The following is a 27357-nucleotide window of genomic DNA, read 5'->3' on the forward strand; positions in this document are numbered from 1 at the left end:
TTAGCGTAATTATACTGTCAATGATAGTTAATTAACGTAATTGTACTGCCGTTGACATTACATTTATGTAATTGTGCTGCCGTTGACAGTAAATTAATGCAATATTATATTTTTTTATTTATTATTATTTTTTTTTATTTTTTTTGATTTGTTGACAAGTCAACGTAATTATATTACTGTCGTTGACAGTAAAATAACTGTAAACACAATAATATTACTGTCAACAACATCAATATTATTATTTTTTGGGGGTGTTTGTTTTGTTCGAGTTATTCACGAAGTAACGTAATAATATTACTGTCTACTATTGTAATATTACTGTTGCTATAGTAATATTACTGTCACTCACAGTAATATTCATTCTTTTGGTTTTTTTTATTTTGTTTACATTTGTTGAACGGACAACATAGTAATATTACTTTATTATACAATAATAATGAATTTTGTTGTGTTAATATTAATGTGCTAGAGATTAATATAGCAATATCAATGTGTTAAACTATAGTTTAGTTAATTTTACTGTGTTTAACAGTAATATAGTTAATATTACTGTCATTCACAGCAATATTGCTGTTTAAACGGAAAAAAAAGTTACAGAAAAAAAAAAAAAAAAAAAAAAATTTAAAAAGTCAACGCCGGAGACCGGCGTTGACCGCCGGAATCCGGGAAAAAAATCCGGAAGAAAAAAAAAAAAAAAAAATTTAAAAAGTCAACGCCGGAGACCGGCGTTGACCGCCGGTCAACTCCGGAATCCGGAAAAAAAATCCGGAAGGAAAAAAAAAAAAAAATTAAAAAGTCAACGCCGGAGACCGGCGTTGACCGCCGGTCAACGCCGGAATCCGGCGGGAAAAAAAAGTTTTTGAAAAAAAAAAAATTTGTGAAAAAAAAAAAGTTTTGGGTCAAAATTGAATAATTTGTGAAAGTTGGGGTCAAATTAAAGTTAAAGTAAGTTAAGGATGAAATTGGAGCATATTAAAGTAAGAGGGGTTATTTTAGTCCTTTACATAAATCTGGACCATGTGTGGACTTATTGGTAAAGGAGAATATTGTCTGGATCTCTTTATGAATAAGTTTCCACTGATGGGCTTATTTGTAATATACCCTATATTCTAATAACATAAATAAAGTTTAATAATAATAAGATCATAATACATAAATATCCTTATAAAATATAAATAAAAAGGCAATTTTTTTTGAATTTACATACATTCTTGGCATAAATCATTAGTTCTTTAACAATAATAATTAACATAAACAAAATAAAGCATAAACTCCTTTTTTTTTTTATTAAAATTCCAACTTTTATTTTGATTTATAAAAAAAAAAAAAAAAAAAAAAAAAAAAAAAAAACCGATTTTTTGCCGATTTTTGCTACCGAAGTTTGACCCGCCTTACAGGTTTGACCGCCTCGGACCGCCTCAGACCGCCTCGGACCGCCTCAAACCGCCTCACAGGCAAAAAACCGATTTTTCAAACCTTTACACTAAAATGTAAAGGTTTTGGAACGCCTCCGCCTAGGCGACCGATTAATCGGCCGCCTCGGCCGATTTTTAGAACACTGCCTCTACCTATGTGTAGTTACTGATTTGGACTGATTTGCCCAATCCCAAGTAATGCCTCAAATGGGCCCAAAAGCCCACCTCTATCTCCAGCCCAAGATTTACCAACCAAGCCCATATGTAATAAAGCCCACAAGACCCCTTTAGCCCCCTCCTCTCTCAGTTTCTCTCTCTAGATGGCACACAAACCAGGGGAAGATTAGGGGATAAAAAAGGGAAGAAGAAGCCACTCTCTGGCAAAACTCTCACCAACCACAAAAAAACACAAACCAGAAGAGTGTAAGAAAAACACACACACACACACACACACACATATAACTAGGTCTGGGACTGAGTTGGGTCGATCGATTGCCAGCCTAAAAACCGACCCATCCGTCAAACCTTTTTTGCTCAATTTGAAAAAACCGTTGCCGACCCAACCTTTGTGAATCGGTTGATGGTTGACAACCGAATATTTGGTTCCGGAATGGGTCGATTGATAGTTTACACCCGCAACCTAGTTCACTTAAAAAATATTCAAATTTAGAGTAAAAAGATTCACATTCTACGTAATACCACGGTGCGATCATCATTTATCGGTTCAAAATAATGAATAACAATTTAAAGAAAAATATAATTAGGAAATTTAAAGTAATTTCAAACATGCACAAGAGATTTAGTGGAATTTTGTGGACTTTTTTTATTAAGTTTTGAGCATAAAGAAACTAGTGAAAAATTTATGTTTGATAATTATTTTGATAATTTCAATAACCACTTAAGAAAAGACGGTCTTTATTTTATAATTTATTAATAAAATTTTAATAATATAGTTGGATGACCGATAATTATCGGTCAACCAACTTTTGATAATATTAGACACCACCAACCGATCCATTATAGATGGGTTGGTTGAAATTTTCAACCCGAACCAATGGATTTGTTAAAAATTGATTATCCACCTAAAAATATGGTCGGTAATAGGTCGGTTGGTGGATAAAAACCAAACCAGCCATAGCCCTACACACAACATCGTATACACATACATGAGAAACAACACACACAAAAATACACACAAATACACGAAATACGAAGAGGAGGTCTAAAAGGAACTAATCGTTTACGATAATGTTATTTCATAAGGGGTCAATGTAATATGTATTCATGAAATAAAATGTCACCGTATTGTACTAGTCGTTGTGACATTGGACATAGCAAACAACACCATGAATTAAGAATTATATTCAATTTAAAAAAAGGAAACGTGTAAAATTAAAAATCAAGATTATAGGAAAATAAACAATACACCATTGGCTCCAAAGTAAAACACCTTTTGGAAAAATATCATCAATCTACTACCAAACTGTTTAGTAGCAGCCGTAAGTCCGGCCTTTTTTTTTCATCATCGCCAATACGCAAAATACCGAAAATTCAAGACTCAAACTAAGACCTCTACAAAATATAAAATCAGCAGACATAATATCCGTATTTCAAGAAAAGACTCGTAAATCGCCCACACGAGTTCATAGAACACATTAAATTCTTCTGCAAATATATAATCAAAACTTAAATCACCAAATAAAAAGGGGAAGAAAAAATAATTCAGTCTATTTAAATTTTCATCTCCACTAATTAGCTACCCGAATAAACTTCGAGTAACCTTGAATACAAACAGGAGAGGCATTTAGCTGTAAGTCCATTAGCATTCAAAGATTTGCCAAGATGGACTAGAAAAGATAAAATAACACCACAAAGCATTTCATCAAACACCTAACAAGCACAAGATTCAGAATTTCTATAAACAACTTGTCAGTATCTTATTAGTTATTAGATATGCTCATCTCAACTGATTAGCGAACGTCACGATTGAGACATTGAACAAAAATAAAGAGATGATTTAAGTTAAACATGAGTCAAGTTAAGCTTATGACGACTTACACGATTCCTTCTCTGCAACCGTACAATTCTCCCGGCTTTGCTCGGGATTCCACCTGGCAACGATTCTTTCCTCGACGCTGTAATAATTAATATTCCAAGGAGAAGAACTAGCACCGTCACAATCGTTACAGTTTCTGCTAATGTGGAGAACCAACAACGTTTTTGCAACACTGCCACAGAGACGAAGAGTGCAATGAAAATCAGACCAAACCTTCAAACGTCCATTTTCGTTTCCTTCTTCTGCAGAAGAGGCAATAACAGCGTACTCAGAGTGCACTAAAGCCGGGTGGTGCCGATAGGCAACAAAGTCAGCACCGTACTGAGACCCCGCCCTAACCACCCAGTTCTTCGAACGAAGATGCGAATACGCTTTATACAGAATCGGGAAATTCACTCTCTTGGACGACATGTAATCCCACAGCTCTTCCTCGTTTTTTACGCAGCTATTTTGACCTACAATCTTGATGCATTTCATTACGGTGCAGAGGTAAAAAGCTTCCTCGAGGCATAGTTGAAACCACTGCTTGTTCTTCTCTGTGGTGATAACGGGACGGCCGAAACACGTGTGGTTGAAAAGCTCGGTTTGTTCTTCGTGTGCTGCAAGAAGAACGCTGCTCCCTGAAAGGATTCCTTGAGAATTGGATTCAATCAAAGAGGATTGGAGCCGAGAAACTATTGTGGACATGGGCTCCGCTAGGGCTTTTGCTTCGGCTGTTTTTCCTTTCCATCTTGCTGCCATTATCTGTTCCATAGAAAACAATAAGACGAAAAGTAGATACAAAGTATTAAGACAAACACCTGTTTTCCTCGTCCACCATGGATATTAAGCTTTGACATAATCATATCACAAGAGAGAAAAGAGAAGAATTTTTTTAGACGAAAGAGAGTTGACGAGATAGTAACTCGAAAAGTGGGACCCGAGCGACCATTTCATTCGTCAAACAATGCCAGATCAAAGACACCATTAAGGGAGATAAAAAATATCGTAATTTACCAACAAGGCAACAACTATAGGCTCTAGCCATCAAGCACAAATGTCAAGAAAATGAAGAAGAATTCATTTGATTCGCACGCAAGGTACACAAAGTCGAGACTTTGAGTAAAACCAGAGAGAGGGTTCAATAATCGGATCATAAAATTGCAATATTTTACATATATTGTAATTGTAAAATTAATAGCACGCCAAATTAGACGTTTGAATACACTGAAAACATCTCCTAACACATAAAAAAACATGTCCCAAAAAAAACCAATGTTAAACTAAAAAACGAGCTGCCCGCATTTACGTAGAATAAAACAACCTGCCCAGATTGAGAAGGTTATCCCACCGATCTTAATCTATCGTAGAATGCTGTAATCTAATCTAAAACTTAATTCCATATGAATGCACAACTCCGGGCCACTTCCGATGGCAATACCATCTAGCTGGGCTATACTACTCAGTTCACATCAACAACTCCAATTATTCAAATCCACCACAGAGAAAAATGATTGCTTGGGAATAAATTTAGAAATCGATGCCCGAAGGGAACAAACTCAACTCGCAACTGCCCAAAACCCAGTGTAAGGAACATTCACTCAATTTTAGATCGTAAATGTGCGATCAAATCCATTTACCTTAAAATTGAAGACTCAAATTTCAATTGCCGCTGCTGTAGCTTTCGATCGCCGCTTTTCCGGTCAAAATTGGACGACGAACGCTGAAACGCGTGATTTCAGTTGAATAGGGTATTCGCTGAGGACGTCGGACGGCCGGAAGCGGCGGTGGTGTCGATGCGAGCCGGCGGTGGTGTCGATGCGAGCCGGCGGCGGTTACCGGTAACTGTGTTCCGGTGAGTGGTGAGGAACAAAAATGAAGAGATGATTTAGCTGTAAGTCCATTAGCATTCAAAAGCAGCTCATTTGCAAGGGCTCAACTACTTGCCTAGATGGAGTAGAAAAAAATAAATTTGACACAAAAAAATCAATTCATCAAACACCTTGCATACAAAAGATTCACAATTTCAACAAACAACTATTCAATATTTTTTTTAATATGCTTCATCTCCACTAATATGCAAACTTAACAGATTTGAAGAAGCGGAAAATAGTTAAGAGAAAGAGAGAGATTTAATATTAGTCCATTAGCATTCAAAGCAGCTCATTTGCCCTTAAAAGGGCTCAACTGATTTGCCAAGATGGACTTTTTACAATAATAATACCACAAATCAATTCATCAAACACCTAGCATGCACAATAAACAATTTCTGCAAATAATTCATCCACAGCCTTTTCTAATATAAATAAATCCAAAAGGGGCTAAATCACAAACACCATATCAACAAAACAAAATTTATTCACAAAACTTCAGAGAGACAAAAGAAAAAAAAAAGAAAAAAAAAAGCAGATTTAGAAAAATGATTGCTTGGGAATAAATTTAGAAAATACAACTTCAGAAGTGTGAAATCAATGCCCAAAGGGAACAAACTCAAACTTGCAACTGCCCAAAATCCAAAGTAAGGAACATTCACTCAATTCATTTACCTTAAATTCAAAAACTCAAATTTCAATCGCCGCTTTTTAGGTGACGATGAAATCAGTTAAATAGGGGTTTTGATGCGAGCCGGCGGCGGTCACCGGTGAATGGTGAGACGCGGAGTAGTTCAAATATATGACACCGACCCATTTGTTCCGTCTTTTGCTAATTGTTGTATGGTGCAAAGGAGAACAAATGCGAAAGTGCAAAAATGTACCCCTAAACTATTTTTGTATGGTGGGGTCACAAACAATTAAGTGGTTTTTAATAGGCAATAATTGTAATTTTTCAAAATATCCTTTTTAGTTCCACATTTTACTTCGAGTAAATATGCTCGATTTTCAGGGACACACTTCTTATTTGCATTGAATTTGTTGGATACAACAATTTTCAGAGGGTAATTTAGTCATTTCCTTGTAAAATTTTGTTTCAACAAAAATCGAAGGGTTAATGGCGCTTTGCCCCCTAAAATATCGCGTGCTTTGCACGTTACCCCCTGAACAAAAAAGTTTACAAAATTTTACCTGAACTCGTTAAATTGTTGCACGGTGCCTCAATTTTACCAATTCGGTTCATTTCTCGTCTGCATATGGGTTTTTAGGGTATAAACGTCCATTCAATTCGTACTTCTATTTCCCCTCGTTTTTTTTCTTCTTTTTGCCCTAAAAAACTTGAAGTGAATGGACATGTGACGCACATGTGGACAACTCCGGCGAGAAATGAACTGAATTGGTAAAACGGAGGCACCGTGCACAGTTTAGGTAAAATGTTGTAAATGTTTTTTGTCCAGGGATAACGTGCAAAACACACGATAGTTGGGGGGGAAAGTGCCATTAAACCAAAATTTAAACAAAATCAGTAAATCGCTCATTCTGCAGAGGGTAATTTAGTCATTAACTGTGTACCAAAGCATGCTTATCTCTCTTTCCCACAAATTTTGATTCTCCCCCAATGTTATCAGAACCGGACCGGACATAAAACCGGCTAGGCATTCGGGTCACGGTTCGACCCGGGTTTTTTTTTAATTTTTAATTTTATAATTATTATAAATTATAAATCTTGTAAAAATGTATTAATTAAAAATGAAGTTATTATTTTTATTTATAATCCAATAAATGATCTCAAGTAAATTGGTACCCAAACATATTTTCCTATCTCGTCTCTCCATCTTCCCCCACCCACCTCCTCTTTTCCCTTTTTCACTTCTTCTCTCCCATTATATATCTGCTCCCATTATTAAAATAAATACAGCAAGCAGTACTCTCTCTCTCTCTCTCTCTTGTAAAGACAAATAAATTTCAAAAAAATTCACCACCACCGCCACCGCCGCCGCCATGAGAACGAGCAACCACCTAATAGGCGCCCTGAACTTCCTCACCTTCGTCCTTTCGATCCCCATCCTCGGCGGCGGAATATGGCTGAGCAGCCGCGCGAACAACACCGACTGCCTGAAGTTCCTCCAATGGCCGCTCATAATAATCGGCGTCTCCATCATGGTCGTCTCCCTCGCCGGATTCGCCGGCGCCTGCTACCGGAACAACTTCCTCATGTACCTCTACCTGTGGGCCATGTTCATCATCATCGCCACCCTACTCGGCTTCGTCATCTTCGCCTACGCCGTCACCGGCAAGGGTTCCGGCCAGCCCGTGATGAACCGGGCCTACCTCGACTACTCGCTCCAGGACTACTCGGGTTGGCTCTCGGATCGGGTCGCGAGTGATAGTTACTGGGCCAAAATCGGGTCCTGCATTAGGGATTCACGCGCGTGCAGAAAGATGGGCAGAAATATTGGGGGCGTTCCTGAATCTGCCGAGATGTTTTACCTCAGAAAACTCAGCCCTATTCAGGTCAGAATAAAAAACAATTTGAATTTAATTGTTGATTTTTTATTTATTGAATCTCTGAAAATCTGATACCTATTAGAAATCATTAATTAATCTATATATGTTTGGAGCTTTGAATTAATTAGTGTTCTTAATTTGGCTGATTATGTAAACATGCCCTTTTTTTTATTTACATTTAAAAATGAAATAAAAATTCAGTCTTTATTATTATTAGGGGATAAGATATCTTAACCACAAATTTCTGTTGTCGTTTTGTAATAACACTTTGATTTGAACTAGAGAGAGATTACACTGTTCTACTTTATTACTACCAATAAACCAGATATTTATATGAGCTTTTTGGTTAAATTTAAAGTCCCTTTTGCCCTTTAAACTTTTTGTTCAAACATCCTTCTTGTTGTGCCTTTTTGTTGTTTTTCTTCTTGAAATGCAAAAAGGTTGGAATTTATTTTATTTTTGGGTAAATTACGGCCACGTCCTGAGGTAAGATTAAATTACGAAAAAGGTTGGAATTTATTTTATTTTTGGGTAAACTGTTTTTTTGCGCAAAATGAGTACAAATTAGAGAACATTTCACAAAATCTAAAAGATTATGTTGAATTTAAGTGAACGTGTAAGAAGAATCATAGCTGAAGGGTGGTTGTAATTACCCAAACATTAGGGTGTTTTCGTAATTTGGCCGTAATTTACCAATTTTATTTTATTTTTCATCACACATTCATTTAATCATAATGTAAAATGGCCTAGCTAGTCGATGAAAAAACCATGCGAATTACAAGAAAATGAAAACGACATCAATAATAGGAAAGCTAGGCTATCATCAAATAAAATAAAATAAAATAATTATTTATGTATAGTTTCTGGTACGTATCACTTTCTTCTTGTGTCTTTTACCAAAAGCCAAAGGGCTATTGTCATTGTCTACACTTGAAGTTTTTATTTTATTTTTATTTTTTCCTAGTATTATAATTTTCTCCTGAGATAATAATTGGCATTATTTTTTTTCCAAGCATTGATTGAGTAATTGCTAAGAACGTGCTCCATAACTTGTTCACATGGCCTGACAACATATATGGGGGTCCTTTCATTAGATATTTCCTTCTTATATTAAATTATATATATATATATATATATATATATATATATATATATATATATATATATATATATATATATTATTGAATTTTAAACTAGTTGGTTGAGAGCTATTACTTTACTTGGAAGGATGATTTCAGAAGTAAAAAAAACAATAAAAATTATTAACTTTCTTAATACGTATGCCAAACATTAAACAAACTACAAATATTTTGAGAGGGGGTTAAGTGATAAAATTTGAGGTAATTGAATTGTTTTTAAATCATATGGGGTTAGTTCTTTTTTTTTTTTCTATAAATAATGTTGAAGATAGGTTTTCTGTGGTAATGGTTACAGGTTCAGAGGTCAACCTACTTTGCTCATGTTTGCATGGCTGTATAATCAATTGAAAATATAAAATTGTGAAAAAGACTCAACCTACTTATATAATTAACCGAGGTCGTATAAAATATCCGGTGTAGTTGTATAAATATATTATCAGATCAAAATAATAGTATATGTGATGACTAAATAAAGACGAGTTCGATGATGACAGTGATCGAACAGTAGTTGTAGGAGATAGCTTATTAGATCATCGTCACACTTTCTTGATATTCAAAAGGGCAATAATTGATTTGGTGATCAAAATGAATCAAACATAAAAAAGTATGCACACTTTTTTTCTCTTTCTTGAATTTATTTATCTGGTTCTTGAAAGCATATAACATATAATACTATTTTGGCTTATCTCGTGCTTTTATGCACTCGGTATCTATTTCTTGAAACTAGTCCGGGTTTGGTTGGTTGAGTAGATATGCCATGATTAATTAACAGGCTTTTATTTGGTTTCGTCCATGCTCTTTATCTGTTTATTTTGACTTAATGGGACCCGCTGGTCTAATTATACAATCCGGAATTTAATAAGATTGTGTATATCTTGGCTTATTCCATTGTGACAACCACACGAGGCCTTAATAGGATAACACGGGGTACTTTATTGCATTTAGCATCCCTATGTTTCCGTGTTATGTATATATTAGCAAAAATCATTTATGATGCTATTTTTTAACTAGCAGACTACCCCCTTAAACACACCATTTAGGGGGGCCGTGTGCTCAAAAAAATTTACCATGGGGTTCTTTTGCTAATATTATAACATGAAGACTTTTTTAGTAAATCTAGATTTTTTGGCAAGTCAAATATAACTCTTAGCTTGCAATTGGTTTTACATGTGCTAGTCTGGATGTTGCAAACCGCCTACATCATGCGGCTACGTGTACATAAACGAGACGGTGTGGACGCCAGGTGGTGGCCTCGTGGGGCCCGACACAGATTGCACAAAATGGAGCAACAACCAGGAGCAACTATGCTACGGGTGCGATTCTTGCAAAGCTGGGGTAGTGGCTAGCTTGAAGAAGAGCTGGAGAAAAGTGTCGGTTATTAACATAGTTGTCTTGATAATCCTCGTCATACTCTATGTGGTTGCTTGTGCTGCTTTTAGGCACAACAAAAGGATCGATAACGACGAGCCTTATGGAGAGACAAGAATGGAGAAGTCGCAGCCTAGTAGGATACATTTCTAGAGGTGCGTTTGGATTTTAAAGATTTTTACGAGCAACGCGCATGTGTGGAATTATTTCGCAGTTTATTTGGTGTTTTCGGAAAAAAAAGAAAAAAAAAGAAAAAAAACACACTGTCTGTATATTTTGTATTAATGTGATGACGTGTCTTGTAATGGAACTGTTTAAGAACTATGCTGCACATGGAAACTACGTAAGAGTGTTGTTTATTCTGTTACATGTTTAAAATAGGTTTATAAGCAACTGCATGTGCACAATGCATCATTGAGTAGACATGGATCCATGAAAGGTGTTTAATTAAGAGTGTTTTTAATTAATATTTTGCTGTTTAATCACTTCAAATTCAATTTATTTTTGGAGAGTATTTAATCTTTGGGTTTTTAGTTATATTATTTTGGGCAAATTACGATCACCCCACTAAAGTAAGATCAAATTACAAAACCCCCCTTATATTTGAGTAATTACAATCACCCCTTTAATACACGTCCATCCTTACGGTGTCAAGATTACCTACTGAATGAGGGGGTTTTTCGTAAGATTATACATAATTGAGGGGATAGTTGTAATTACTCAAATAAGATGGTCTTTCGTAATTTGATCTTACATCAGGGAGGTATCCATAATTTGCCTTATTGTTTTCTCTATAATATTTTCTCCTTATCACATGTGCACATGAAAAACAAAAAAATAAAAAGTAAAATAAAAAAAATCTAAATATTTAGTACATGATATGGATGTACTGGCAAATCTTTTACTTAGATACAGTGCATGCAGCAGATTCCTGCCCAAAATCAGCAGACCAATTTCTGCAGCAATCTCTTATTTATATAAGATGGCGAAATCTTACAACATAGTAACTGGTACAATAAACAGGAGTTAAGTTAAGCTTATGACGACTTACACGATTCCTTCTCTGCAACCGTACAATTCTCCCGGCTTTGCTCGGGATTCCACCTGGCAACGATTCTTTCCTCGACGCTGTAATAATTAATATTCCAAGGAGAAGAACTAGCACCGTCACAATCGTTATAGTTTCTGCTAATGTGGAGAACCAACAACGTTTTTGCAACACTGCCACAGAGACGAAGAGTGCAATGAAAATCAGACCAAACCTTCAAACGACCATTTTCGTTTCCTTCTTCTGCAGAAGAGGCAATAACAGCGTACTCAGAGTGCACTAAAGCCGGGTGGTGCCGATAGGCAACAAAGTCAACACCGTACTGAGACCCCGCCCTAACCACCCAGTTCTTCGTACGAAGATGCGAATACGCTTTATACAGAATCGAGAAATTCACTCTCTTGGACGACATGTAATCCCACAGCTCTTCCTCGTTTTTTTACGCAGTTATTTTGACCTACAATCTTGATGCATTTCATTAGGTGCAGAGGTAAAAAGCTTCCTCGAGGCATAGTTGAAACCACTGCTTGTTCTTCTCTGTGGTGATAACGGGACGGCCGAAACACGCGTGGATGAAAAGCTCGGTTTGTTCTTCGTGTGCTGCAAGAAGAACGCTGCTCCCTGAAAGGATTCCTTGAGAATTGGATTCGATCAAAGAGGATTGGAGCCGATAAACTATTGTGGACATGGGCTCCGCTAGGGCTTTTGCTTCGGCAGTTTTTCCTTTCCATCTTGCTGCCATTATCTGTTCCATAGAAAACGATAAGACGAAAAGTAGACAGAGTATTAAGACAAACACCTGTTTTCCTCGTCCACCATGGATATTAAGTTTTGACATAATCATATCACAAGAGAGAAAAGAGAAGAATTTTTTTTTTTACAGGAAAAAGAGTTGACGAGAGAGTAACTCGAAAAGTGGGACCCGAGCGACCTTTTCATTCGTCAAACTATGTCAGATCAACGACGGCACCAGTAAGAGACCTCAAGAATATCGCAATTGACCAACAAGGCAACAACTATAGGCTCTAACCATCAAGCACAAATGTCAAGAAAAAGAAGAAGAATTCAATTCATTCGCACAAAATCGAGACTTTGAGTAAAACACTAAAACCAGAGACGGGGATCAACAATCGGATCGTAAAACTGCAGCATTTTACATATATCGTAATTGTAAAATCAATAGCACTTCAAATTACACAATTGAATACACTGAAAACATCTCCTAACACATAGAAAACATGTCCAAAACAAAAAGAAAAAAAAAAGAAAAAACCCAATGTTAAGCGAATAAAACAACATGCCCTGATTGAGAAGGTTATCCCACCGATCATAATCTATCGTAGCATGTTGTAATATAATCCAACACTTTATTCCAATTATTCAAATCCACCACAAAAAGAAAAATGATTGCTTGGGAATAAATTTAGAAATCAATGCCCAAAGGGAACAAACCCAAAATCCAAAGTACGGAACACTCACTCAATTTTAGGTCGTAAATGTGAGATGAAATTCATTTACCTTAAATTCAAAAACTCAAATTTCAATTGCCGCCGCTTTTTAGGTCAAAATTGGACGATGAAATCTGAATCCAGATCGTTTTGTAAGGGACCGGGGGGCAAACTTTTTTTTTTAAAATTACATATTTATAAAATTTTATGTGAAAAAAAAACATTAAAAAAAATTGAGTTTCCTTTTTGATAGGGCCCAGTTTGTCAACCCAACCATTCGTAATGGGCCTAGGAGCGAGAAGAGCAGCCCGCAGAGAAATTGGGCCAAGGGGAACGAACGGCGTGATAACTAAGCCCAATTATCGAGCAAAGCTTAGCTCATAAATTAAGATATGGTTTTCTCTCCAAGGCGCTCAAACAGGGCCCAGTGGAATTGGACTTGGGCTAGAAAACAAGGCCCAAGCGAGTTAATGGGCGATCAAAGCCCTCGTGATTAAGGCCGGGATAATTGCAAGAAGGCGCGATTTCAGCATAAGAATAAGAGGGAGAAGCAATCAGATCTTCTATATAAGGCCCAAAATCAAGACCAAAGAGGAAGGACGGGAGTAATGGGCGTAATCTGCCCCCTTGATTGCCGAGAAACAATTAGCTTATAAAATCCTTTGTAACCATCGTCCCAAGGGACAGGCAAGAAAAATATACTCAGAAATAAACAAAGAAAAAGAGATAAATAAATATTTTATTAGAATTTCTACCGAGGAATTTATAACTAAAGCCTTGGTGGAAAATTCTTGAGGGTACGAACTTTCGACACCTTCAAGTGGCGCCGTCTGTGGGAAGCACGAGTCGGAACTAAGGCGTGAGCAACATCATGAAGGGAGAAGGCATCTCGAAACGGTTAGAAACCGAATTAGGGACTAAAACTCCTCCCACCAAAAATTCGAGAGATATCATGGATGTGTCCCCTCAGGAGATCCTCCCGAATAATACATCTGTAGGCGAAATGTCCGATCGGAGCCAGCTAAATAACAAGGAGGCTCACGGGGATAAAACTAAAGAAACTACTCAAAGCCTCATGGATCTGTTAGACCAGCAAATCGCTTTGGGCGTAGAACAACGGAGACTAGCAATACATAAAGAAGAAATCCACAAGCTCGAAGGCGAACTAAATGAGGCTCGAGAATGCGAAAAGAAAGAAGCAACGGCCACAGAAAAAAATGCGAGGGAGGAAGAATATTTATCGGCCCAGATCGCTGCTCAAAAAGAAAGCATCCGGAAGCTCGAGCAGGAACGCGAGAATGGCGTTCTTCAAATGCAAGATATGAAGAAGGAGCTCGCTCAGTTACGAGAACGGCGAACACATACCCGGGGAGGGCCTCCATCTAGCATGCCACGAGAAGGGCGAGTAGACGTAGATCTTTCGGAAGGAAAAGAAGATAGCTTCAGTTCCATGGATCAAGAAGATGCGACTAAAGAAAGAAGAAACGCCAGGGAGGTAAGGCAACACCATATTAATCGACCGATGGATATCGTAGAAGCCGGACCGTTCGCGTGGAATATCTTGCAAGATCCGTTGCCGTCCACATTCACCCCTGTAGGATTTTTTTATGATGGTATAGGCGATCCTTTGGACCACCTGTACCGGTTTAAAAGTATAGCAACACTGCATATGTATACGGATGGTATACGATGCCGCGTATTCACCACCACGCTAATAAAGAATGCCCAACTTTGGTTCAACAGCCTGCCCCGGGAGTCCATCACCTCATTCGAGGATTTCAGCACGAAATTTCTGCGCAACTTCTCAAGTTCAAAAAACCAGTAGAAAACGGCGATGGTGTTATTCAGACTTAAGCAAAGAGAAGGGGAAGATCTGCGCGAGTACGTGAAACGCTTCTCCGCAGAGAAGCTAGAAATCCCTGTGACACCTCCCGAGATCCTCGTCAGCGCGTTCATTCAAGGATTGCGAGATGGAGATTTCTTCCGATCGTTAGCCAAAAGAAATGCCTCGACCTTCGCAGAATTGTTGGAACGCGTAGAAAAATACATCAATTTGGAAGAATGTCGCAAGATGAAAGATGGGGAACATACTAGAGATATGGGGAGCAGCGACAAACGCATGGCACGGGCTCCACACAGAGGCAGCGAACAATTTCGAAATAATGTTCGGTCATTGATGGAAATACAAGAAGAACAGTCGGAGACACGTTACTCCCCTAGTGCGAGAAGGAGCAACCAGTTCCTCACATCAGGAGGACCCAGATTCAAGATAGGAGATCCCCGTTTCGACAGGTATGCAGAGCTCGCTTTACCCAAATCTGTTATTCTCGAGCGTATAGCCAAACACCCCAAACTACGATGGCCAAGGGGGCATAGCGAGCCACCAAGGGGAACAGCAATCGCGAGCGGATATTGTCACTTCCATAATGATTATGGTCATGATACCAATGAGTGCTTCACCTTGCGAGACGAATTAGAAAGATTGGTGCGATTAGGAGCCTTGTCGGAATATGTCATGGAAGAAAGTTCTAAAGGAAGAGGAGATAGCGAGAAAAGGCGCAGAGTTGGAGAAGATGAGGCAGAACCTATAACAAAAAGAGGGTTCATCAGTATGATCATTGGTGGCCCGACAGACGGAGATTCAAACCGAGCGCGACGTTACCGTCTTCAAACCATCAAGAAAGCCGAAATCAACCAAATTAGCGTCAAGGCTGAAGCTCACCCCATTATTTCCTTCGGGCCTCACGATTGCTGCGCCCTAGATACACCGCATGCAGATGCACTAGTAATAACCTCTAACGTTGCTGGTTACGATGTCTCGAGGGTCTTCGTGGATAATGGCAGCTCGGTGAATGTTCTATTTTATGACTGCCTACAGCGCATGGACCTCGAGGTAGACGTCGCACCCGTATCCACAATGTTATATGGTTTCAATGGAGGATCAGTTCGCCCGTTGGGCCAAGTGAAACTTACGGTGTCTCTAGGAACGGCCCCGCTCGTGAAAATCAAAGCAGTTAATTTTATGATAGTAGATGCGCCAGAATCCTCGTATAATATGATCTTCGGGAGGCCTTTGATTAATACCTTCCGGGCGATACCTTCAACTTACCACATGAAGATGAAATTCCCGGTAGGGAATGAAGTCGGAGAGGTCATTGGAGATCAAACGAGTTCGCGATCATGTTACGTGGAATCAGTTCGTCAAGGGGAAAAGAACAAGAGGGGCAGAGAACCGCAAGGCGGAACCATAGATGGAAAGAAAGTACGGACCAACACAGCGGAGGCAACGGTGACCCACGCTAGCACCAGCGAAGAACTTATAGAGGTCGAAGTGATACCCGATCGCCCAGAATGTATCACGCGAATAGGGTCTAGCCTAGATGAAGAAATGAAGGAGCAGCTGATCGGTTTGTTGCGAGATAATTCGGACGTATTCGCATGGAAGTCGGAAGATCTCACTGGAATAGACCCAAGCATCATGGTCCATAAGCTACACATTAACACGAAGGTTCGACCAGTGAAACAAAAGAAGAGGCATTTCGGGGCCATCAAAGATGCTATCATCAAAGAGGAGGTTGACAAACTCCTGCAAATCGGACACATACGCGAAATCCAATTCCCTGAATGGCTTTCAAACGCTGTTCTAGTAGCTAAGCCAGGCGGTAAATGGCGCATGTGCATAGATTTTCGGGACCTCAACGCCGCATGCCCTAAAGATCACTATCCGCTCCCCAGGATAGATCAGCTGGTAGATGCTACGGCAGGATGCGAATTATTGAGCATGATGGATGCATCGCAGGGATATCACCAAGTCAGACTAGACGTCATAGACCAACCTAAGGTTAGTTTTATCACGTCGGGGGGCACATACTGTTATCAAGTTATGCCATTTGGTTTAAAAAATGCGGGTGCGACATACCAAAGGCTAGTAGACAAGGTATTTGCTAAGCAATTAGGGCGAAACCTAGAGGTGTATGTAGATGACATGCTGGTAAAAAGTCGCAAAGCCACATCACACATAGAGGACCTCGCAGAAACCTTCTTAACACTGCGGAGATATGGCATGAAGCTGAACCCTGCTAAATGCTCATTCGGGGTCTGCACCGGAAAATTCTTGGGATATATGGTCACTAAACAGGGCATAGAAGTTAACCCAGAAAAAGTGAAAGCGATCACGGCAATGACTGCCCCGAGGACGATCAAAGAAGTACAAACGCTGGCGGGGAAAGTCGTAGCACTCAGTCGGTTTGTATCACGACTCGCCGAACATAGTTTTCCTATTTTTTGAGCGTTACGAAAGGGGAAAGAGTTCGCCTGGACGAAGGAATGCCAAACCTCCTTCGAGAATCTGAAACAGGTCCTTTCGAAACTCCCTTCGCTATCTCCCCCAGAAGAAGGAGAAACTCTCTGCATGTACCTAGCCGCAGGGAGTGAGTCCATCAGCTCGGTATTGTTCAGAGAGAAAGACGGAAGGCATTTGCATGTGTATTATGTAAGTAAAATCTTACAAGGCGCCGAACTTCGCTATCCCGAGGTTGAAAAGGTTGGTCTGGCACTCATCATAACAGCAAGGCGATTAAGGCCATACTTTCTATCCCATACTATAATAATAAGGACCAGCTATCCTCTACGACAGACGTTGGGGAACGCCGAAGCATCTGGGCGCATGGTCAAATGGGCCGTGGAATTAGGCCAGTACAATATCGAATACGAGCCCCGGACCGCAATAAAGGGGCAAGCGCTGGTGGATTTCCTACAGGAAACCACGCGCATTGAAAACTCACAGCCATGGGAAGTATATGTGGACGGATCTTCCACAAATCAAGGCGCAGGAGCAGGTGTGTTGCTTATAAAGCCCAACAAGGAAGAGTTCCACTTCGCCATAAAGTTTAATGTTAGAGCATCAAATAACGAAGCCGAGTACGAGGCCCTGGCGCAAGGACTACAAATAGCACAAAGAATGGGCATAAAAAAAGCCAAAGTTCACTCCGACTCTCAATTAGTCGTGCAACAACTAGCGGGGGAATATGAGATCAAAGAAGTACGAATGGAAGCATATGTGAAAGTTATCAAAACATTGGTCGAAAGCTTTGAAGAGTGCGAAATCATCCAGATCCCGCGAGAATCAAACACACAAGCTGATTTCTTGTCCAAAATAGGCAGTTCATCCGCGGACTGCAGCGAGCAGAACGTAACCATATTATCAGCTAACGGACGTTTCTTAGGAAGTGGTAGTGAAAAACTCGTTGCAAGGGTAGAAGATCAGGAAGATTGGCGAACACCAATCATTACTTATCTCAGAGGAAATACAATCTCAGACCGCCGCACGCGAGAACGAATGGAATACAAGGCCCGGCACTTCTACTTAATAGGCGAGACCCTGTTCAAGAGATTGTATTCGCATGTAGATGCTAGATGTCTAGGAAGCAGCGAAGCTGAGTATGTGCTGAAAGAAGTACATGAAGGATGGTGCAGCAACCATGAAGGGGCGAGAACTATAGTACAAAAGCTACTAAGGGCGGGATACTACTGGCCCACAATGAAGACGGAGGCCACGCAATATGTAAGACGATGCCCTAATTGTCAAGCACATGCCATCGTAGCACGTCAGCCAGGGGAACCCATGAAAATCATATCGTCACCGTGCCCTTTTGCGCAATGGGGGATAGATCTGGTGGGCCCCTTTACCATGGCTATTCGCAGAAAGAGGTACCTGATCGTAGCCGTAGACTATTTTACAAAGTGGGTAGAGGCCGAGGCGTTATCGCGAATCACTGAAGATGAGGTGATGAAGTTTATTTGGAAAAACATTTGTTGCCGTTTCGGAGTCCCTAGAATTATTATATCAGATAACGGCACGCAGTTCAATGGTAAAAAGATAACGGAGTGGTGCACAGAGATGAAGGTCACCCAACGTTTCACATCTGTGGCACACCCACAAGCAAACGGGCAAGTCGAAGTAATCAACAGAATCTTGGTGGACGGTATAAAGAAACGCATGGAAAAGGCAGGCGGTAGTTGGGTAGAAGAATTAGACTCGGTTCTATGGTCTTATCGGACATCACCTAAAAGGGCTACCGGAGAGACACCTTTCAGTTTAGTTTATGGGATGGAAGCAATTGTGCCTGCCGAGATAGGCTTAGAATCGTTAAGGGTTCGCGAATATGATGACAAAGAGAATGAAGAAATGATGCGAGAACACTTAGATCTTTGCTACGAAAAGAGAGAAGCAGCAGAATTAAAGATGAGAGATAGAAAAAATCGCATCAAAGTCAGCTACGACCGAAGAGTCAATCCGAGAAGTTTTCAAGTAGGCGATCTTGTATTGCGGCGAGCCGATGCACTGAAACCCACGGGCAAGCTAGAGGCTAATTGGGAAGGTCCCTACACAGTAACGAAGGTCGCAGCGAGTGGCGCCTACGAGCTACAAGATCGAAAAGGCAAAAAGATACCAAGAACATGGAATGTATGCCATCTTAGGAAATTCTACGCATAACAGATCGCAATTACAGGTTAGCAAAAAAAAAAAAAAAAAAAAAAAAAAAAAAAAATGTAATTCTCCTCAATAAGTGAATCTTTTCGCACATGGGTTTCGGCCCCGTGGTTTTTCCTCTAACTTCGAGAGGTTTCCACGTAAAAAAAATCTCTTGCGTGTGTCTCTTTTTGTTTTATTGCAAAAAAAAAAAAAAAAAAAAAAAAAAAAAAAAAAAAAGGAAGGGTTGGAAGATCCCCGTGGCTAAGGCCCAAAAGGTAGTCGCGAGCATATAGAAAGGGTTGGAAGATCCCCGTGGCTAAGGCCCAAAAAGTAGTCGCGAACATGTAGAAAGGGTCGGAAGATTCCCGTGGCTAAGGCCCAAAAAGTAGTCGCGAACATATAGAAAGGGTTGGAAGATCCCCGTGGCTAAGGCCCAAAAGGTAGTCGCAAACATATAGAAAGGGTTGGAAGATCCCCGTGGCTAAGGCCCAAAAGGTAGTCGCAAACATATGAACAGGGCTGGAAGATCCCCGTGGCTCCGGCCCGAAAAATAGATGCGAGCGTGTAGAAAAGGGTTGGAAGATTCCCGTGTTTTTTGATCCGAAAGATAGCAGTGATAAAAAAAAAAAAAAAAAAAAAAAAAAAACAAGCTCGCGACGCAATCATGGAGAACCTGGAAAGATCAACCGTCTCGTGCGAGCTAGCCCATCAACATACACAACGACAAGCCATACTAACATAAACAAATTGCAAGGTATGAAAACACATCTCATAAACTAGCAAAAATAGCATAGATGGAATATTAGTTTAAGACAGCAAAAGAAAAAGAAGAACACAGAATGTTTAAACTCCAACAGATTTTAAAGGAAACTACCCCTAATCTATACGGGCGACCCTTCGGCGAGATCATCCGGAGTCGCACCACCTTCATCATCAACAGGGTTATAAGCGTCAACAGCATCTCCCAGAGCATCCTCTTCAGTATCTCCTCCAACAACCACCGCCGTCGAAGGACCAGCCTGCTCGGATGGGCGAGGACATAGTTGGTTCGCAACGGATGAGAAGATGGGCGTCCACCAAGCTAAGTTCGCGGGCTCAGAAGGATCTCCTCCCCAACCGGGGATGTTCTGACTGGCTTTCTTTGACATCTCTTTTTCATCTAGCTTCAGCGAGAACCCCGCAGCATCGATCTCCGCTTGTGCAACCCGAATCCCTTCCGACCAGAAGAATTTGGAAACGGGAAGAGCCCTCCGGAAGAAAAGCATGGATTTCCAAAGTCTCGCCAGAAAAGCCTTCACGAACTCGTCCCTAAACCGCTCTCCAAGGGGAGTATGAAGGAACTCCATCCGACCCAAACGGCGACCCTCTTCATATCGCAGAGAATTGTTGTCCATGGCTTCAGATAGTTGGCTAAGGGTATGCTTATGCTCTTCCTTCATCAAAGCCATCTTATCTTTAAGCGAGTCGACCTCCACGCGCAAATTGCTCAGGTCTTCTTCCAACCTTTCGTTTCGCTTCTCCACCAGCTGTTTCTCGTCATTCAGCTGCTTGCGATCTTTCTTCAACCGGTTATATGCCTCGCGGAGGGTATCACTTCGCTGGGAAGGGCAGGTGGCCCACAAGGTTTGCAACTGTACAAGGACTAGAATGGTGAGAACATAATCCTTCAAAAAAAAAAAAAAAAAAAAAAAAAAAAAAAAAGAGAAAGAGGAGAAGAAGTGGAATAGCCGATATACCTTGGCCAAATGATAATTTGAACGGTCGATGCGATGATCCAAGCTCATCTTGCCCCACAACTCGCGATCTCTAGGAGTCGCCTGCTCACGAAATATCTTGCCGATCTCGGCACCATCCTCGCATTCAGCAAAGCTAAAGCCCTCCCTCACAGGAGTCAAGCCTAATTGGGCCTGCACCCCAACGCCCGCACTCGAACTCAAATCGATAATATTTGGGGATTGATGATCTGAAGAACCGCGAGCCCTTTTGCGCGACGAAGAACCAGTCACGACCTCTTTCTTCTTGCGTTTCTCCGAAATGTCCATCTCGGCGACAACGTCAACATTATCAGGCAACATCGGCTGCGAGGAGGAATGTTGGGCCAAGTCGCCAATATGGGTAGGAACCATCGGGTTCGTTTCGCCCTCTGGGAAGATATCAAATGAACTCTCTTCGCTGTAGAAGAGTTTGTTGAACTCCATTCCTAAAAAAAAAAAAAAAAAAAAAAAAGGGAGGTGGGGGTCAGAGTTAATAGAGGGCACAGTGATGCGCGCTGACAAAATCACATAAAGAGAACAAGGCTATACTTATGTTGTGGTAAGGAGTGGCAGTCGAGCTGAGCCACCTCAAGCCAAAATGAGTTAAGATGCGCGAATTCCGAGTTAATTTTTCCACGTGGAACCAACCCGGGCGGACTAGATCCAGAAAATTCCTCAAAGTAGAGTCCATACGGGGTTTGTCAAAAGGAGGAGTCTCATTAATCATGCGAGTGGGAAAAGGGAACGGGGTAGAGGAAGAAACATAGACATAATATCGATCCCAATAATGCACCTTATTGGGATACTTGTCCATGAACTTGGTACCAGCACGGGCGGCCAAGTAAAACATATAAGGGGAATATTTTTTCGCAATGAAACAAGCGAATAGGCGATCAGCGGTCGGTTCTATTTTTTGCCACGACAATACACAATAGAAGACTGACATAAAGAGAATAGAATTGGGATGGAATTGATTGATAGGAATACCATACTTCTCAGAAACTGTGACGAAGAACGGATGAAGGGGAAGAGCGAGACCAGCATAGAACTGGCCTAAGTGAAAGGTTACACTGTTAGGAGGAGGAGAATGAGGTCGCTCATTCTCGCGAGGAGTCGCGATAGAAAAGCCTGAAGGAAGGCCCACGTCGCGCATAAATAACTCTATATGGCGAAGTGTCACAAGGGAGCTCTCTGGGAGTCCTGCTTCTCCTGATTGGGCTTTTTTCCTAACCTTTTGGGTCACCGGCCGAGGGCCAAGGTTTATAAGAGGGCGAGATGTGTCAGAGAGTGTGCCAGAAGAGGAGGAGTCGGAGGATGAAGAACTAGAAGACGAAGACGACCCTATGACTAGAGAAGAATCCTCATTTGGAGGCAGGTTACGCTCGGCGGAAGAAAGAGGACGAAGAGATGACGACGAAGGATCGAAAGCCATGACACGACGACTCAGGAAATTACAAAGCAAAGAGGAAGTTTCTATAGACGAATTAAAAAGCAAACAAAAATATATGAGGCAGAGAACGGGGAAGTACCTGATGCCTTAGAAAGAAAATGAGGCTAAGGGACGCGCAAGGCTGGTTTTCACGATGAGCGAACTGGAATAAAAATAGCGAGTATAAAAAAGGCGAGGCGAGATAGTAAGTTTGGTAAAAGGAACGGATGAAATGGAAGAGACGGTATATATAGGGGAGGGGAAAAGGTAAGGTGAAACGATCCCGCAAAAGGGACCGTTGGATCAAACGGTGATGAAAGGCCGAGATTAAGACACGAGATCCGGGTAGCTGTAACGGCGGACAGGTGTCTCGTCACGATTGAGCGGCGACAGCTATTGAAAAGACGAGAAGACGGCATGTTCCCCACGTGCGAAAAACGGGGGGCTCGAAACACAGAGTAATTATGACGGAGCATTGGTTAGGGGCGCACGTGCAAAGAAATAAACGCGTGGTGGAAAAAAGCTCGCACGAAGGATGGTGTAAAACCCATTTACTTGTTCCCGATTTTCCATGGTTCCTCCTCTCACTTCTATGTTTCAATCCATACCAAGTGTATTCTCCAGCGAACTATGTTTAATTTAAGTTCACTCGAGAATAGGGGGGACTAGATGATAGGGCCCAGTTTGTCAACCCAACCATTCGTAATGGGCCTAGGAGCGAGAAGAGCAGCCCGCAGAGAAATTGGGCCAAGGGGAACGAACGGCGTGATAACTAAGCCCAATTATCGAGCAAAGCTTAGCTCATAAATTAAGATATGGTTTTCTCTCCAAGGCGCTCAAACAGGGCCCAGTGGAATTGGACTTGGGCTAGAAAACAAGGCCCAAGCGAGTTAATGGGCGATCAAAGCCCTCGTGATTAAGGCTGGGATAATTGCAAGAAGGCGCGATTTCAGCATAAGAATAAGAGGGAGAAGCAATCAGATCTTCTATATAAGGCCCAAAATCAAGACCAAAGAGGAAGGACGAGAGTAATGGGCGTAATCTGCCCCCTTGATTGCCGAGAAACAATTAGCTTATAAAATCCTTTGTAACCATCGTCCCAAGGGACAGGCAAGAAAAATATACTCAGAAATAAACAAAGAAAAAGAGATAAATAAATATTTTATTAGAATTTCTACCGAGGAATTTATAACTAAAGCCTTGGTGGAAAATTCTTGAGGGTACGAACTTTCGACACCTTCACTTTTTTTAGGGTGTATTTTGCTAAAGAAAATTGAATCATAGGGTTTTGTCAATAAAATATTATAGTGATTCATTTAGCAATTAGAAAAAAACTTGTCAAATGCAATAACCCATAGTTTTATATTAATTAGTACCCCCAGTCAGCTCATTTGATTAGATTATGTTTCACCATGAATTTTTTATATATATATTTTTTGGATCATTCCTATCAACATTTTCGAACGGGTGTCTGTGTGATTATGATTTACCACTAATTGAAGTAATTGTTATATGTTTTAAAATAATTTGGTCCAGGTGTTCGTGCTATATATATAATATATTTATATCTGAGTTTTGAAAGGTGCTATAAGAATTTTTAACTTTAGTCTATGGAATTTGCTAAAACTTGACCCACTGAGTTTGGTATCATTGGCAGGGAATCCACTTTTGCTACTCACTTTAAGTCATGGTTATCATATATATTGCCGTATCGTTTTCCTCTATATATTATACTGTACTGTATATTATATTGTACTGTAAGGTATTTGAATAACTATTAAAAATAGTATAATATATATATATATATATATATATATATATATATATATATAACAATAATACGATAAACATGTAAAATTTAATATTTGAAAGTTAAACCATTCATTCAAAATATGTTTTAATTCAAGTTTCAGAATTAAATTATTAACTTAGACAAAAATCATAGTTTTTTGAAATGCTAGTGTCGGTTTTATTACATTTGCTAACATAAATTGCTTTTATCTGAATCATTTTTGTGGTTTTGCTGAATTAAAATAACACACACACACACACACAATCTATATATAATATAAAAAGATGATTTATGCCCTCAATGATTGACATGTGGTAAATGATGATGTCATTTATCAAAATTGCTTAGTTGGAGTTCAATTGATGAGATGTATTCTTCAATTGGTGAGTTGTCAATTTTATTTTGGTATGTATTTAAGTTATTTCCTATTTAACATTTATACATTCATTTAAACAATTACCACATGTATATATATTATTTCCAAAGTTAATATTTTATAAATTCGAAATAAAAGATATCTTATTTATATTTTCAGTATTTTAAAATACATTTATTGAAAAAATTCATGATACTCAATTTTTTTTACGAATATTCAAATAATTTTCAGAATTTTTTTTAATATTAAAATATTAAAATAAAGGAATACAATTGGTTTTTTTTTTTTTTGAATTTTCAATATTTTGGAATATTCGAATAACTATTCAATAAAATAAATTGCGGTATCTGTATAAAATGAATATATTAATAAATTAATATATATTTCATAATTTTTTCATTTGAATATATAAATTTAATATATATAAAAATTAATATATATATATATATATATATATATATATATATATATATATATATATATATATATATATATATATATATATATATATATATATATATATTTCTAATTTTAATTAATATATTAATTAATATGTTAATAAGATAATTTATTAATTCACATGGAAATAATTATACATAAACTATATCATTGATTGATAAAGATTATATCAATCAAATTAATTTGGAATTATTTTATTTCCTTTTGCAAATATAGTATATTTATGGACTTGGATGTGTAAAATTTAAAATTAAATTAATTTTTTGTTTAATATATTATGAAATTTATATTTTTATAACTATAATACGAAAAAAGAAAAAAAAAAAAAAACAGTGTGTGTATTTCATATATTTTGATCTTTATTCAAATTCGGATATGCATTTATTATCTAAATCATTTATATATACATATCTATATATACATATATATCATCAATATCATATCTATTATATATTGATAACTTATGGAAATAATATCACCATAATTATTTTAATTTATATAAAGTTTGACTTTCAATTATTAATTATTAATAAATTATTTGAATTTGCATCAAATAAAATCAATCACCGGATTTGTTGTTAATCATGTCTATTTTTTATTTTATGAAATCAATTTACATTTATTTTAATTATGTCCAATTATGGTGAAATATATATGTATACATGTTTTAGTATATATCCATTTATATATACATTAACTAATATAAACAATATATGATTTCCTTAAAATTATTTTATTTACTTATTTAGTGTGTGAAAATTAAGTATAAATACCCCCAATCTCAACCCAAAATCATTCATCTCTCTCTTCATCTACATATTTTGTTATAATCATGTTAAACTAAGGTCCTCATCTAAAACTCTTTTTTTATTCCTTTTGTTTTGTAAATTTATAATGCAATTAGTATTTATCGATGTGTTCGCTTGAAGCATTTATTTGTCGTTGAATATTTATGATGTTATTCATTTATTATGTATGTGTACATATAACAATCTAACTTATGTTTGTTTTGTTTTTTTTTTTTTTTGTTTTTTTTTTTTTTTTGCAGATCCATGGATATCATCGTTTGTGTTATACGAGGTGACATTAGCAAGAGAGAAGTCATGTGACGTTGTATAGCACGCATAAATATGATCCGTATATATTTTATGGATGGATTTAGAAAAAAGTAGTTATGCACTTCCATCTTTTGATTATATGTGAGATGATTGTAAGCTTGGTTTCGATGAAAAAGAAATTAGATTAATGAACTTCATTGAGCATGTAAGATTATTTAGCGTACGTTTACATATTTTTTTAAAAATATTAATTTTTGTGTCCATTAATAATGCTTATTTTTATCTATTTTGTTCATATGTATATACATTATTATTAATTTGTACGTTCATATTAGTATCTATAATTTTATTTCAATTTATTTATTTTTATTATTATTGTAAATAAAACTGTATTTACCATCTATATATAATATAAAAAGAGGATCTATGCCATCTATAAAAGAGATGTGGCAAATGTCTATGTCATATCTCCAAATTTCTTATTTGAAGTTCAATTCATGAAGTGTATTCCTCAATTGATTAGCTGATATTTTGATTTTGGTACATATTTGAGTTCTTACATATTTAACATTTCTACACTCATTTAAATATTTACCATATATATATATATATATATATATATATATATATATATATATATATATATATATATATATATATATATATATATATATATATATATTCTATAAATCCGAAAGCTATTATCTTCTTTATAATTTAATTTTACGAAAAATGTAATATCTTGATTCTTTTTTTTAGTATTATTTTTATTTAAATTTTTAATTAAATAGTTATGTTAATAATTTTGTAATTTAAATATACATTCGAATAATTTATGAAATTTTAGTGTATTTGGAATGATTTGAAAAAATATATTCATTTCATTTTAATTATTTTAAAAATTTTGCAATATATGTATAAAATTTGAATATTTATATATTTTTTTAATTTAATTATATTTGATTATTTATCGTCTTAAATTAGTACATTACAATTAAAACTACAATATTGTTTTAACATTTTTTAATATATATATATATATATATATATATATATATATATATATATATATATATATATATATATATATATAATCTGCTATATTAAATGGTCAATATATATGGTACATATAGATGATACCCATATACCCACATATTTTTTCTAGTTCAAATAAAATATATA

General features: G+C 37.8%; 3 protein-coding genes and 1 non-coding gene across 8 annotated transcripts; 1 reads left to right on the forward strand and 3 right to left on the reverse strand.

Annotated features, from left to right (window-relative positions):
* Positions 1-2845: 2845 nt before the first annotated feature.
* On the reverse strand, positions 2846-2946 carry LOC148767924 (small nucleolar RNA snoR113). The gene has a single exon (XR_016033710.1). It is a non-coding gene; the product is annotated as a small nucleolar RNA snoR113 (small nucleolar RNA).
* A 168-nt stretch (positions 2947-3114) lies between these two features.
* On the reverse strand, positions 3115-6315 carry LOC105959733 (tRNA-splicing endonuclease subunit Sen2-1). 4 transcript variants are annotated; one of them, XM_088823589.1, is made up of 3 exons: positions 5997-6315; positions 5091-5397; positions 3293-4215 (listed from the first exon to the last, which is right to left on the reverse strand). In XM_088823589.1, exon 3 carries the CDS (start codon positions 4210-4212, stop codon positions 3460-3462), a length of 753 nt encoding a protein of 250 aa, XP_088679715.1. In that variant the 5' UTR covers positions 4213-4215; positions 5091-5397; positions 5997-6315; the 3' UTR covers positions 3293-3459. The 4 variants fall into 4 exon arrangements, with proteins under 4 accessions (XP_088679714.1, XP_088679715.1, XP_088679716.1 ...); XM_088823590.1 differs by having other exon boundaries at positions 5091-5295; positions 5997-6203; XM_088823588.1 differs by lacking the exons at positions 5091-5397; positions 5997-6315 and having other exon boundaries at positions 3115-3305; positions 3474-4224.
* Positions 6316-7112: 797 nt separating this feature from the next.
* Positions 7113-10855, forward strand: LOC105959729 (tetraspanin-3-like). Of its 2 annotated transcripts, XR_016033692.1 has the most exons (3): positions 7113-7835; positions 10145-10685; positions 10718-10855. XR_016033692.1 is itself a non-coding variant. In XM_088823592.1 (2 exons), the coding sequence occupies exons 1-2, from the start codon at positions 7323-7325 to the stop codon at positions 10487-10489; spliced, it is 858 nt and encodes a 285-aa protein (XP_088679718.1). In that variant the 5' UTR covers positions 7113-7322; the 3' UTR covers positions 10490-10729. The 2 variants fall into 2 exon arrangements, 1 of the variants encoding a protein (XP_088679718.1); XM_088823592.1 differs by having other exon boundaries at positions 10145-10729.
* A 348-nt stretch (positions 10856-11203) lies between these two features.
* Positions 11204-12635, reverse strand: LOC105949106 (tRNA-splicing endonuclease subunit Sen2-1). The gene is given in 3 exon segments (XM_088823593.1): positions 11204-11823; positions 11825-11868; positions 11871-12635. Coding segments are annotated over 3 exon segments (852 nt in total). The 5' UTR covers positions 12229-12635; the 3' UTR covers positions 11204-11373.
* Positions 12636-27357: the final 14722 nt, after the last annotated feature.

This window comes from Erythranthe guttata, chromosome 9 (assembly GCF_056151865.1).
Source record: "Erythranthe guttata isolate IM_541 chromosome 9, IM_541, whole genome shotgun sequence".
NCBI classification, from domain to species: domain Eukaryota; kingdom Viridiplantae; phylum Streptophyta; class Magnoliopsida; order Lamiales; family Phrymaceae; genus Erythranthe; species Erythranthe guttata.